We start from the raw sequence: 13,968 nt of genomic DNA on the forward strand, positions 1-13,968 counted from the left end.
TGGGTGACTTCTGTATATTATGACCTTCTATCCAATCTTCGAAAACTACCTCTTTGGAATGAAATTTGAATACATGAAACTGTTTCTCATATTTATATTTAACAATCACAATAGTTTCGAGTGAAAGAGAATTTCTGCATGATTCTCGTTTGTCCTGGATTTCTGTATGCAGTGCCAATGGCTCTTTCCTTCTTCTTTTACAGCTGGTACAGAGGATCAATTCTATCTATAGTGCAAAAAGAGGGAAAAAAAGATTGAAGAAGCTTTCAATGTCCAATATTGAAACTGCATCACTGCGAGGTATAGCACAGAAATATTTTGGATTTATAGGAAAATGTTGATCATCAGTTACCAAAATTACTGTGATTTGTTAGGTAATTGGGATACCAATATTTCCTAATGACAAAAATAAAAGTTGTAAGATTAAATGCTTGTTTCTTTGCATATGATAGATATAAGTTAAAATTTCTGGTGCAAGTCCTTGAGCGCATCAGTTTCAGTACATACACCCAATTACTAATTCTGGAGTAATTATTATTTATTATTATTAATTAGATTTGTATGCCGCCCCCCTCCGTAGACTCGGGGCAGCTCACAACAGTGACAAAAACAATACATGGTAACAAATCTAATAATTAAAATCTAAAATAACAGTTTTACATTAAAAAAAAAAATCCCAGTAGATAAAATACATACACAGTAACCTGGGAAAGCTAGTGTAGCTTCACAATTCTGTACTATGTGAAGTGAGGAGCAGCTGTTTTTCATTGTTCCTTGGAATTTATCCACTAATTTCTGCAGTGGTAGTCCACAAGTGTGCTTATGGTGAACCAACATATTCAATTATATATTTATTATGTGAAACACATACATGTAATAGCAGGATTTGTTAACTAGACCTTATGACCTTACTGTTTCCAAAGAAATGTTCTTAATGTCTGTTAAATTCTGCCTATGTCATTTGTTTGAATTCCGCCTATGTATATATGTGCCGATGTAGAAGAACTGTCAGAAACTCCAAATGAACTTTATTCCCAAGGTATGTGACTGTAACTTTAGTTTAGGTTGAAGCTTGAATCCTGCTCCTGATGAAGAGAGGCCTATGTGGTAGTGCTGATGTAGTGCTGTTCCTTATAGCAACTGTTGGTGTGGGTGTTATAGTTTGCTTATCTAAGAGCATTTATCTAGAGCAGTGTTTCCCAACCTTGGCAGCTTGAAGATATTTGGACTTCAACTCCCAGAATTCCCCAGCCAGCGAATGCTGGCTGGGGAATTCTGGGAATTGAAGTCCAGATATCTTCAAGTTGCTAAGGTTGGGAAACACTGATCTAGAGTATACACCTCTTCCTTGAACTTCTTGAAAACTCCTTGCTGGGAATGAATCACAGTTTGGCTACTGTGATTCATTTTTTGAATGAATCAAACTGTTTTGTTCAAACTGGCATTTTTCATATCATTACTTGGTATTACTCAGCCAATTTAAACCTTTAAGCGGTTCCTCTTTAAAATGTTGCACAACTTCTTTTAATGCCGAAATAATTTGGATGAGAAACATCAAAACAGTTTTCTGAATGTTTCCTAAAGCAGCATAGGCATGCTGAAGCTATCTTTAAAAAATAAAAACACTTGCAAATCATGAACCATTTTTTACAAAGAAAATTTTGGCACATGTTCATTGCATCTTTGTTAATAGTAAAATCCTGTCTTTTTCAGATGAAAACAGTGAGAGTGAAAGTGATTCAGATGATAGATTTAAAGGTGAGAAATTCATCAATTGTTTTTCCTAATTACATTATTTTCTTTCTTTATTTTATTTATTCATTTGTCCAATACACAAATACATAGGAAGAAAAATAGACATGTAGTAATATATATAAGGGTACAGTGAACTTAGAGGAGAGGATATATGAAAGAAAGAAAATAGATATGATAAGTGAGAGAAAGGAAAGACAATTGGACAGGGGACGAAAGGCACACCAGTGCACTTATGTACGCCCCTTACTGGCCTCTTAGGAACCTGGAGAGGTCAATCGTGGAGAGTCTGAGGGAGAAATGTTGGGGGTTAGGGGTTGACACAATTGAGTAATGAGTTCCACACTTTGATAACTCAATAACTCAATTGTTGAAATCATATTTTTTACAGTCAAGTTTGGAGCGGTTCGTATTAAGTTTGAATCTGTTGTGTGCTCTTGAGCAGTAGTCTAGGATGGGTCTGGCAAAAGTTTTGTAGGCTCTTGTGAGTAGTGTGAGATTGCCTGAGCAGAAGCTGCGTAGGATCAGGTTAACAACTCTAGAAGCTTTTTTGGCGATATTGTTGCTTTATCACCCAATGAAATTGGTTTGGGAACAAGATTAGTTTTTTCCCCCTTAGAGAACTCATGATATCTTAGGAGAAGGATGACTGTTGTGCATACCATACACAACATACAGTCATATCTCGTCTTACGAACCTAATTGGTTCCAGGGGGAGGTTCGTAAGACGAAAGGTTCGTAAGCCGAAACATTGTTTCCCATAGGAAACAATGTAAAGTCAATTAATCCGTGCAACCCAAAAAAAAAAACCCGCAAAAAAACCGCTGCCGCCCGGCTGTCACCTTTTAAAACAGCCTGGGGGCTTCTCAGCGACCTCCCCAACGCCGAACGACAAACCCAAACTTCCGGGTTCGGCGTTCGGGAGGCTGCCGAGAAGCCGCCAGGCTGTTTTAAAAAGTGACAGCCGGGCGGCGGGGCTTCCCAGCAGCCTCCAAACGCCGAACGCAGAAGTTTGGGTTTGGCGTTCGGCTTCGGGAGATGGCTGGGAAGCCGCGTGGCTGTTTTAAAAGGTCACAGCTGGGCTGGGGGGGTTGCTGGGAAGCCCCCCAGCCCGGCTGTCACCTTTTAAAACAGCCGCGCGGCTTCCCAGCTGTCTCCCGAAGCCGAACGCCAAACCCAAACTTCCGCGTTCGGCTTCGGGAGACAGCTGGGAAGCCGCGCGGCTGTTTTAAAAGGTCACAGCCTGGCTGGGGGGCTTCCCAGCACCCCCCCGAACCCCAAACCCGGAAGTTTGACAAAAGTTCGGGGTTCGGGAGGTTGCTGGGAAGCCCCCCAGCCCAGCTGAGACCTTTTAAAACAGCCGCGTGGCTTCCCAGCAGCTTCCCGAAGCCGAACGCCAAACCCGAACTTCCGTGTTCGGCGTTCGGAGACTGTTGGGAAGACGCGCGGCTGTTTAAAAAGGTGACAGCCCGGCTGGGGGGCTTCCCAGCAACCTCCCGAACCGAACCCGGGGTTCAGAAAAATTTTGCCTCTTCTTACGAACTTTTTTCGAGTTATGAACCGGCGTTCGGGAGGTTGCTGGGAAGCCCCCCAGCCTGGCTGTGACCTTTTAAAACAGCCGCGCGGCTTCCCAGCAGCTTCCCAAAGCCGAACGCCAAACCCGAACTTCCGCGTTCGGCTTCGGGAGACAGCTGGGAAGCCGCGCGGCTGTTTTAAAATGTCACAGCCGGGCTGGGGAGCTTCCCAGCACCCCCCCGAACCCCAAACCTGGAAGTTTGGCAAAAGTTCGGGGTTCGGGAGGTTGCTGGGAAGTCCCCCAGCCCGTCTGTGACCTTTTAAAACAGCCACGCGGCTTCCCAGCAGCTTCCCGAAGTCGAACGCCAAACCCGAACTTCTGCGTTCGGCGTTCGGAGACTGCTGGGAAGACGCGCGGCTGTTTTAAAAGGTGACAGCCGGGCTGGGGGGCTTCCCAGCAACCTCCCGAACCGAACCCGGGGTTCAGAAAAATTTTGCCTCTTCTTACGAACTTTTTTCGAGTTACGAACCGGCGTTCGGGAGGCTGCTGGGAAGCCCCGCCGCCCGGCTGTCACCTTTTAAAACAGCCGGGGGGCTTCCCAGCAGCCTCCCGAACGCCGGTTCGTAACTCGAAAAAAGTTCGTAAGAAGAGGCAAAAATTTTCTGAACCCCGGGTTCGTATCACGAGTTGTTCGTAAGACGAGGGGTTCGTATCTTGAGGTACCACTGTACTTCGTATAGTAGATCGAATTATTTTTCCTTTTAGAATATTAAAAAGTAACCAGAACTAGTTTGACTAGAAGAAGCAATGGAATAAAAGAAATGGACTCTTGTATGTGGTTTGTGTAATTGGAAACAATCATTTACACCTCCTTCAGCTATTTTGAAATATAACTGCATATAGCATTTAATTCACCTTGTCCTGCTATTATTTCAAAAGATGATAATCAAATACCTTTGAATTCTAGATCAAAAAAGGCAAAATACTTCAAGAAAGCAAAAACTCAGTTTTAAGGGTAGAACATATTTTGTAAAGGATAGTAATCCATTCATCTTGCACATAGAATTCAGAGCTTCATATACCATAGATACATAAAATATTTTTATTTGAAAGAGTGGAGTGGGAAATAGATATATTTGAATTAGGAAATGTTTGTAAAGAGATCTATATGGGGCCTGATCTCACCTGCTGTTCAGTGGCTAATTGCTGTATTCTGCAGAAAATTCTGAATTTTGTCCAGCTTTAAAACAGCTAATGCTGCCCCTCGGTCCTAAAATTACAAAATCTCAAAGGGATAACAGCTTCAGTATTGAGTTATATTATTCTAATTATGACACTTGATGTTTGCATTTAAATTATGTTCTCATTTTAATATTAAATTTTAGATTATGTAACTAATAACATGGGCAATCGGAAATTAGTGGCACAAAGTTTTCTTAAATGCACAAAACATTTTGAAAATGATGCCAAATGAAAGGACCCTGTAAATGAAATAAATATCCCTTCACTCTAGCGGTTCCATGCACATATTCTGTAACCCTCTGGGATATATTCAAGAGTTACAATCCTGTATTAGTAATCATTATAGTAAACTTATGAAGTTTGCCAGTAATGTTATTCCCCTGTTATATAATGGAAGGAAAGAAACCTCCCTAAAGCAGGAAATTATTTCTTCATGAAATTACTTCATTATTTTTGCCCTTTGATCTGCAGGGGTCCATAATGGTGATACATTGACATCACAAGAATTGGCAGGAGCCCACATTTCAGTCCCTTTAGATTTTAGGATTACTCCTCTCCTCTGAATAAATATCATTACAGGAAATTATACAGTTGCATTAAATATCATTCAAAGTGTTGGTTATGACCTATAAAGCCCTTCATGGCACTGGACTAGAATATCTCCGAGACCGCCTTCTGCTGCACGAATCCCAGCGACCGATTAGGTCCCACAGAGTCGGCCTTCTCCGGGTCCCATCAACTAAACAATGTCGGTTGGTGGGCCCCAGGGGAAGAGCCTTCTCTGTGGTGGCCCCGACTCTCTGGAACCAGCTCCCCCCAGAGAGTAGAACTGCCCCTACTCTCCCTGCCTTTCGTAAACTCCTCAAAACCCACCTTTGTCGTCAGGCATGGGGGAATTGAGATATCTCCCCCGGGCCTATATAATTTATGTATGGTATGTTTGTAGGTATGTCTGTTTAAAAATGGGGTTTTCTTAACTACTTTAAATTTTTAAATTGTAAATTATTAGATTTGTTATGAATTGTTTTATTATGTTTTGAGCCGCCCCGGGTCTACGGAAAGGGGCGGCATACAAATCTAATAAATTAAATAAATAAATAAATAAATAAATATAGTATTGTTTTGCCACTGGCAAGAAACAGTGGGAAGGTTGGCCTTTGGGGACTGATTAAAAGCTCTATATGGCTTCTTCCTGATCTAAGATAAAATCAAATTGATCGCTAAATTCAACTAAGAGTTGGACTAAATTCTTCTCAGCTATGAGCATGTGCTTTTCAGTCTGTCTTTGTGTAGTTTCTCAGCATGCAGAAAGTTCCCCAAACTGAAGGATTTATTTTAAAAAAATTGACTGAGATGCCGTCCATTTTTAAAATTCTTTTTTTAAAATGAAAACATTTTTAATGTTGTTTTCATTTTAACAAGCGAAAACAAATGAAATAACTGGGCACAATCACTTTTCGTTTCCTATATCTGCTTTTGATGCCATTGTTGACCAGCAGTCAGATTTATCTAACACTCTCTCATCTGGCCAGTAAATATATTTTTATGGAGTTGTTTTCCCAACTAATGTCAGATTTCCTTCTATTTCAAATAAATGTTCTGGCCTAAGATTGATGCAGATCCCTGGGGTATGTGTAACTTGAGGTATGGCAGAAACAGATGGGAAAACTGCAATGTGTTGCGACTAATTTTCTGGAGTGATATTATTAAGATAGTAATATGTATGTTTGTTACTAATTGTCCGCAAAAGTAATATCTTGCTTGTTTACATTTTGGATCTTGCTGCCATATAGAGAGGGCAGATATTCTATAAAATCACTGAACCATCAAAACTATCCTATAAAACTGACATACTGGCTTCTACGTTGTCTGATCTGCAGTTAATAAATCCTGACATGTGACTTATATTGCCTTGGAGAGATACTCTCTTCTTCATTCCCATTTGTTTTTCTAACCAGCTGGAAAATGATTTTAAAATTTCAACATTTCCATAATGTGTTGTCTCCCTGAGATAGTCTTAACTACCATTTGTTTTGTTTAGTGGAAAGTGATCTCTAAGTTCCATCGATCAATTTATTTGGGTTTTTTTATATTCCACCTTTACTATTTTTACAAATAACTCAAGTTAGTGAAGATATCCAGCACACCTTCTTCCTTTTATTTTTTCTACAATAACAATCCTGTGGGGAGGGTTTGGCTGAGTGGGAGTGATGGGCCCAGAGTCAACCAGCCATCTTTTTATGGCTAAGGAGGGACTTGAATTCATAGCCTTCCACTTTCTAGCCTGGTGCCTTAATCACTACTCCAAACTACCTCTCAATTCCTATAGTTCTGTTTTAAAAATAAAAATAAAGAAGATAAAATAAAATAAATAAAATAAAATAAAGAAGAGCCTTCTCTGTGGCGGCCCCGACCCTCTGGAACCAGCTCCCCCCGGAGATTAGAACTGCCCCCACCCTCCTTGCCTTTCGTAAAGTTCTTAAGACCCATCTCTGCCGTCAGGCATGGGGGAACTGAGACATCTCCCCTGGGCCTATACAGTTTATACATGGTGTGTTTGTGTGTATTTTTGCTTTTAATAATGGGGTTTTTAGCATTTTTTAAATTATTAGATTTGTTCTTACATTGTTCTTGTTATTGTTGTGAGCCGCCCCGAGTCTACGGAGAGGGGCGGCATACAAATCTAATAAATAATAATAATAAATAATAACTGTTTGTTTGTTTGTTTGTTTGTTTGTTTGCCGCCCCTCTCCGCAGACTTGGGGCGGCTCACAACAATAATAAAACAATATACAAAGAACAAATCTAATATTTTAAAAATATCTAAAAACCCATTATTTAAAAAACATACAACACAAGCGTACCATACATATGTCTTGTTTAATAATTAATGTATCTTCTGCATAAACATAGAAGGTTAGTGCATGCAAAAATCTGGAAATGATTTCATAATTAGTAATCTATAAATTATTAGTATTTAGTAAAATACCACTAAAATATAGAATGGATTATTTATTAGTTATAAAGTTATTTGATTTATATTTATAATTAAGAAATTGTTTGGGAAATGTTAGGCATGACATCTATTATATAATATATGATGCTGTGTAGTTGATTGAAGGTGTTCAATTATTTTGTGGTTGTCCAACTTTTTGTCTTGCCTGGGCCACATAGAATAAAGAGGATTTTAACATACATAATAACATTAGAAGTTTACAATCTTACAATGCCTGGTTTTGATGCTGTATGGGTTTTTTTCAAGGACTTCTAAAATATGGAAAATGCTCACACTTTCAGATGATTCACACAACCACCAGCTAATGCTTCTTGTTTTTGGGAAATTCTAGCTCATACTCAGCGGCTTGTCCACATCCAGTCAATGCTAAAGAGGGCTCCTAGTTATCGAACTCTGGAATTGGAGTTAATTGAATGGCAGGAACGTGAACTGTTTGAGTATTTTGTGGTGGTTTCTCTTAAGAAGAAGCCCTCCAAAAATACATATCTTCCTGAAGTCACATATCAGTTTCCAAAGGTAAAAGTAAGAATTCCTTTTAATTATGAGTATTTCCTTTATTATTGTCATGAGATCTGTTTACTTCATTTCTTGTTAAGTCTGTTTCTACTGTGATATTTAGAACACTTCTCTTTTCTCTCTTTCTCTCTCCTTGTCTCTCTCTGTCTCTCTCTCTGTGTCTCTCTCTCTGCCTCTCTCTGTGTCTCTCTCTCTCTCTCTCTGTCTCTCACTGTGTGTGGGGGAGAGAGGGACAGGGGGGTTGTTTTATTTAGATGAACAACAAGGTATTAAATATAGCATGTTTCTATTATTGGAATCTTCCGCAAAAAAGAAGACAGTTGAAAAGTTTGGTTCTACCACCTCTCTTTGTTTTGTGGCATTATTAAGCCTGAACCATTGGCTTAAAGAAAGAATGAGTGTAGCTATCTGTACAGGAAGAGAGAATGATGCAAGTAATACCATGCTGCTGAATTCTGAAGTGTTGTTTTCAAAAAAATAATTTGAGTCTGTGCTAAATACTGCTGATATTGATTTGTTCAATCACAGCTAGAAAGACCCACAAAACAAGTTCGGGAAGCTGAAGAGCGACTCAAAGCCATTCCTCAGTTTTGTTTTCCAGATGCCAAGGATTGGAATCCAGTATCTGAATATAACAGGTGAACTGCTTTCCTATCACTACAGTACTAGCTTTTTACAAAGTAACCAAGCTTGCACAATGCACAATGATCTAATAGTATCTCCCTATAATTTCTGTTATATTTTTCCTCCTCATCCAGTTCTCACATAATTGAAAAGTTAGGAAGAAAATTATGAAACTTTTCCAGCTTTCAAATTATTCTTACGTTTGCTTCAAAGCCTAAATATTTGAACAAAAAGATTTTGAAAGTCATACATTTAATGCAACTGTTAATTATTTCATTTGGAATTAATTGGAACTCTTGAGTTTCTTTTCCATTTAGATTTTTTAAAAAGTAGTTTATGCTATATAGCAGTGATGGCAAACCTCTCTTTGCTCAGGTGCCAAAAGGACACTCCTGCGCTCGCTGGCATGAACGCGCACACCCACACCCATAATGCAGTGTCCTTCCCCCCACCCTCTGGAATGCCAAAAGTCAACTGTCCAATGCCCATATGTGTGCTGGAGCTGACATATGGAAATGCCTTGCGTGCCCTCAGATATGGATCTGTACCACCTGTGGCATGCGTGCCATAAGTTGGCCATCATGGCTTTATAGAGATCACCATTTAGGATTGTGCAGCAATTAAATTATTATCTATTACCACCCCTCCAGGGCAGTTCCAAGGTGACAGGGATTTGGGGAATCCCCTGCGGAGTGCGAGGAACTTCATGTCACTACGGTGCTTGGCCACACCCTCTCCAAGATTTATCTGATTAGACCAGAGGTCTTCAAACTTGGCAACTTTAAGACTTGTGGACTTCAGCTCCCAAAATTCTCCAACCAGCATGCATAAATAAATAATTAAATAATAATATAAATAACTATAACTCCATATAACTATAATTTTTTATTATTAGATTTGTAATGTATTGTATTACTGCTATGCTGTGAGCCGCCCCGAGTCTTTGGAGAGGGGCGGCATACAAATCTAATAAAATATAAATAAACAGAAACAGAAATATATATGCTGGCTGGAGAATTCTGGGAGTTGAAATCCACAAGTCTTAAAGTTGCCAAGTTTGCAGACCTCTGGATTAGATTAGATCATATCTGACAATATCTGAATGTGAAGAAAAATATGATTAGTTGAAATAAAAAGCAGAGGTATTATTTTGGGCCCTATGTTCTGTAATAGATTACAACACGTACTATTTTTTGTTGCAGTGAAACATTCTCTTTCATGCTGACTGGAGAAGATGGCAGCAGAAGGTTCGGCTACTGCAGGAGGTTACTGGTGAGTATTATCAATCTATTTAAAAAGTGCTAAATTCTGGAATCCTGGCAATGGTTTCAAAAAGAAAAAAAAGGGCAAGGTTTTGTGTTAGTTTATTTATTTATTAATCTCTTTCTAACACAACAGGACACTTAAGAACCTTCCTTAATAACTCAGTTGGACTGGAAGACAACACTAGAAGTCAACTCAAGACGGCTCACACAAGTAGTCAACAAATATGGCTGTGGCGTATGCCAAGGTGATACACTGTCCTTGCTGCTGTTCTACATAGGTTTGAACCCCCCTCGGTCAGATAAGCATAAGGACTGGATATGGATACAAGTTCAAGAGTAGAACTACCAACGGAACCTGGTCTTCATGGATGACGCTAAATTGTATGGAAGTTGTACGCAAAGAATGATCCACCTGACATAGATCTTGATGTCATCCATGTAGAGGAGGTGGTTACCTGGCTGAGGGGGTTCAAATCTATGCAGAACTTCAGCAGGCACAGTTAATAGTTTGGTATATGCCACTGCTGCACTTGATGGCCACTAGTGTGATCTGTCTGGAGTTGACCTCTAGTGTTGTCTTCTACAGTTGCAGGCAAGACAACATAACCAAGTCCTGAGGGCTTTTCAGAATGTGAAAAGCAATGGAGCTAGTCTGCTTTTGGGGAGAAGAACGTTCCATAAGTTAAGCACTGAGATGGAAAAGGCACATGGTGAAGGTCTCTGGTTGATGGCACCTGCAAAGTGCCTACCCTGCCAGATCTTGTGCGGCGCGCTGATTAAACTGGGAGAGATGGTCCCTCAGATAATCCTCAGTCCCGTGCCATGAAGGGGCTTTATAAAGGTTTGAATTGGATCTGGAAACCAATTGGCAATTAATACAGCTCATGGAGTTACGGTAGTTAGTTTTATATGGCATGCAGAAGATGTTATTCCCAGTCCTTCCAGAATATGCAGCTGTTCTTGTTTAGTGACTACTTTGTTTAGTGACTTTCTCAAATAGCATGGCAATTGAAAAAAAAAACATTTTCTGAACAAAATGTGTTCTTAGAATAAAATTTCATAGCAATAGCAACAACATTTAGACTGATATACTGCTTCACTGTTCTTTACAGCCCTGTCTAAGTGGTTTACAAATGTCAGGATACTGCCCCCCACAATCTGGGACTTCCCCTTACCGACCTTGGAAGGATGGGTCAACCTTGAGCCATGGGTACAGCCTGCAATACTGCATTCTAATCACAGCTCCAGACCGCAACATACCCCAGAGTGAGAGTAATAATAATAATAATAATAATAATAATAATAATAATAATAATAATAATAAATATTATTAATTGGATTTGTATGCCACCTCTCTCCGTAGACTCGGGGCGGCTAACAACAATGATAAAAACAGCATGTGACAATCCAATAATAAAACAACTAAAAACCCTTATTATAAAACCAAACATACACACAGACATACCATGCATAACTTGTAATGGCCTAGGGGGAAGGAATATCTCAACTCCCCCATGCCTGGCGGTATAAATGAGTCTTGAGTAGTTTACGAAAGACAGGGAGGGTGGGGGCAATTCTAATCTCCGGGGGGAGTTGGTTCCAGAGGGCCGGGGCCGCCACAGAGAAGGCTCTTCCCCTGGGGCCCGCCAAACGAGATAATGCAGGCATAGCTATAGGAGATAAATTTATCTAAATGGAATGGCAGCTACCAATGTTCTTCACATCTCCCTCCCTCCCCCCTATTTTGTTTTTGCTTTAAAGATTGAAGTTGCTAAACAAGGAGATTGTCTACTAGGATAAGTGTAGCTATCTCAGGAGAGAAGATTTCAATCAGATTCCACGAGTAGAGAAATGATCTATTCATAAGAGGAGAAACCAATGGGATCTCCTCTTCACGCACTTAAGCAGAGACATCATAACTATTTGTTATGAATGTTGAACTGGCATTTTGCATTGTAGATCTTGTACTGAACCTAAAATAGGAAAAATATTTCTGAGCTGCTTTCAATTCTATTATTCTATAAAGAACCAGGTAACCAAAAGATATTGTATGTTATTGTACACAGCAAGTCTTATTTATAATCTTAAGGAGAAACCCAGCTTTCTTGGCAAAAGAGTTGTACAGTATTTGAATATTTATTATTATTATTGATAGTGTCCTGAGGCTAAGATAGCATATAATTGCTGTTAATAATAAATGCTGTAATTAAAAATAAATACAAATAAGATAATTTAATTTTCCAAGTTGTAGAGTGTTGTTCATTTCATGTGCTACACTTTTGCACTCAGTGTTCTAGAGTAATTTTAGTTTTTTGTTTTAAGCAGGGCTATCTTCTAATGTTTATTTTTAATTTACTCCACATCTAGTTTCACTTTCTCTTTGGTAGATATAACCCAGAATAAAGTATTTCCAGAGAAAACATTACAGAAATGAGAAAGTATATCCTCACATGATGATGATACAGTGCTCTCTTTGGTGGTTCTCCTTAGAATAGTATAGTTGCAGCAGCAGTGATTGATACTTTACACTGGTGGAGCAATTCACAGTGTATTCTGGATGTTTACTAGGTTGACATTTATCTGGCTAAACGGAGGACCTCTCAGACACCGAGAGCATGTGGAATTGCAGATAACTGCTGCTACTATACCGAGATTTCTATTTATTTATCTTTATTTAGCCTTGTATTTATTCTTGTATTTATTCTTCATTCTGACAGTACACATTCACAATAAGCTTTCTGATCTGTGCAATGTGATCTAAGTTTGTAATAGGTTCATAACTTAGAGGGATACAAAATAATGTTGGCAGTTTATGTTGAGTAACGTCTGGCACTGTCAGGTTCTGCTTCCAGTCTAATTTTTACTTAATATTTTCATTTCCGAAAAAATAAAATTAGACAAATACAGTTGTCAGATTCTCGCAAGTATTAATTATATGCAGCATGGTCTCATTTAATAACTAAATGCTTTATTTCCTTTATATACAGTAACTAATTGTTTTTGGCTGGTTCTTGTTAGTACTATGTACAAAACAATTGGGTTTGCAATATATGAACAAGTTAACAATTAATGTTTATATGTATTGAAGCACTATAGCTTTAAGAAGTAGTGTTGCAAATTGCCATAAGAGGAAGCAAGAAAGCATGATTCTCTCTCTCTGTTTTTTCTGCTGACTGATGTACTGTAGTAAGCTCTGTATGTTCCATGGTAGTTCAATGCATTTGTAAACTGTAATGCAGTGGTCCCCAAACTAAGGCCCGCGGGCCGGATGCGGCCCGCTGAGGTCTTTTAACCGGCCCACAGCAGCACACGAGATTTTACCGATCGATATAATAAGAGAGAGAAATAGAGAGGGAGAGAGAAATGAAGAGGAGAGATAGAAAGGGAGAAATAGAGAGAGGGGGAGAGAGAGAAAGTTAGAAAGAGAGTGAGTGAGAGAAAGAGAGGAGAGAGAAAGAAAGAGAGAGGGACAGAGAAAAAAAAGAAAGAGAAAGAGGGAGAGATGGAGAGAGAAAGGAAGAGGGAGAGATGGAGAGAGAGAGAGAGAAAAAAATGAGAAAATGATGGAGGGAAAGAACGAGGGAGAGGAAAATGAAACAAATGAGAAAAAAGGAAGAGAGAAGTGGAGAGGAAGGAGGGAGGGAAGGAAGGAGAAATGGAGTTTGTTGATTTAAGTTTAAATTTACTTGTTAATAAAGAAGTATAAATTACTTTATTACTTAATTATTAATTACTTAATACTTCTTCTTTATTTTAAATATTATATTTGTTCCCATTTTGTTTTTTACTTTAAATAAGGTATGTGCAGTGTGCATAGGGATTTGTTCATAGGTTTTTTTTAATAGTCCGGCCCTCCAACAGTCTGAAAGACAGTGAACTGGCCCCCTGTGTAAAAAGTTTGGGGACCCCTGCTGTAATGTATGTCTGATATTTAAGACAAAAAGAGGCTTGTAATATTATTATTGTATTGAGAGGTATTGACAGGTTTGAATATGAATAATCGGACTGTTTAACTTGACTATACTATTTCTAAAGTA

At 39.0% G+C, this 13,968-nt stretch overlaps 1 protein-coding gene across 6 annotated transcripts in view; it reads left to right on the top strand.

Annotated features, from left to right (window-relative positions):
• Window positions 1–13,968, top strand: part of DENND2B (DENN domain containing 2B) — a 189,750-nt gene that overhangs the window by 137,542 nt on the left and 38,240 nt on the right. For all 6 annotated transcript variants that reach the window (XM_070763630.1, XM_070763631.1, XM_070763634.1 and 3 more), the window contains 5 exons: window positions 204–300; window positions 1,714–1,758; window positions 7,858–8,042; window positions 8,571–8,680; window positions 9,869–9,938. In XM_070763630.1, the coding sequence (XP_070619731.1) occupies window positions 204–300; window positions 1,714–1,758; window positions 7,858–8,042; window positions 8,571–8,680; window positions 9,869–9,938 (507 nt within the window). The remainder of the gene's footprint in view (window positions 1–203; window positions 301–1,713; window positions 1,759–7,857; window positions 8,043–8,570; window positions 8,681–9,868; window positions 9,939–13,968) is intronic.

The sequence above is a fragment of the Erythrolamprus reginae genome, chromosome 1 (assembly GCF_031021105.1).
Source record: "Erythrolamprus reginae isolate rEryReg1 chromosome 1, rEryReg1.hap1, whole genome shotgun sequence".
Taxonomy (NCBI): Eukaryota; Metazoa; Chordata; class Lepidosauria; order Squamata; family Dipsadidae; genus Erythrolamprus; species Erythrolamprus reginae.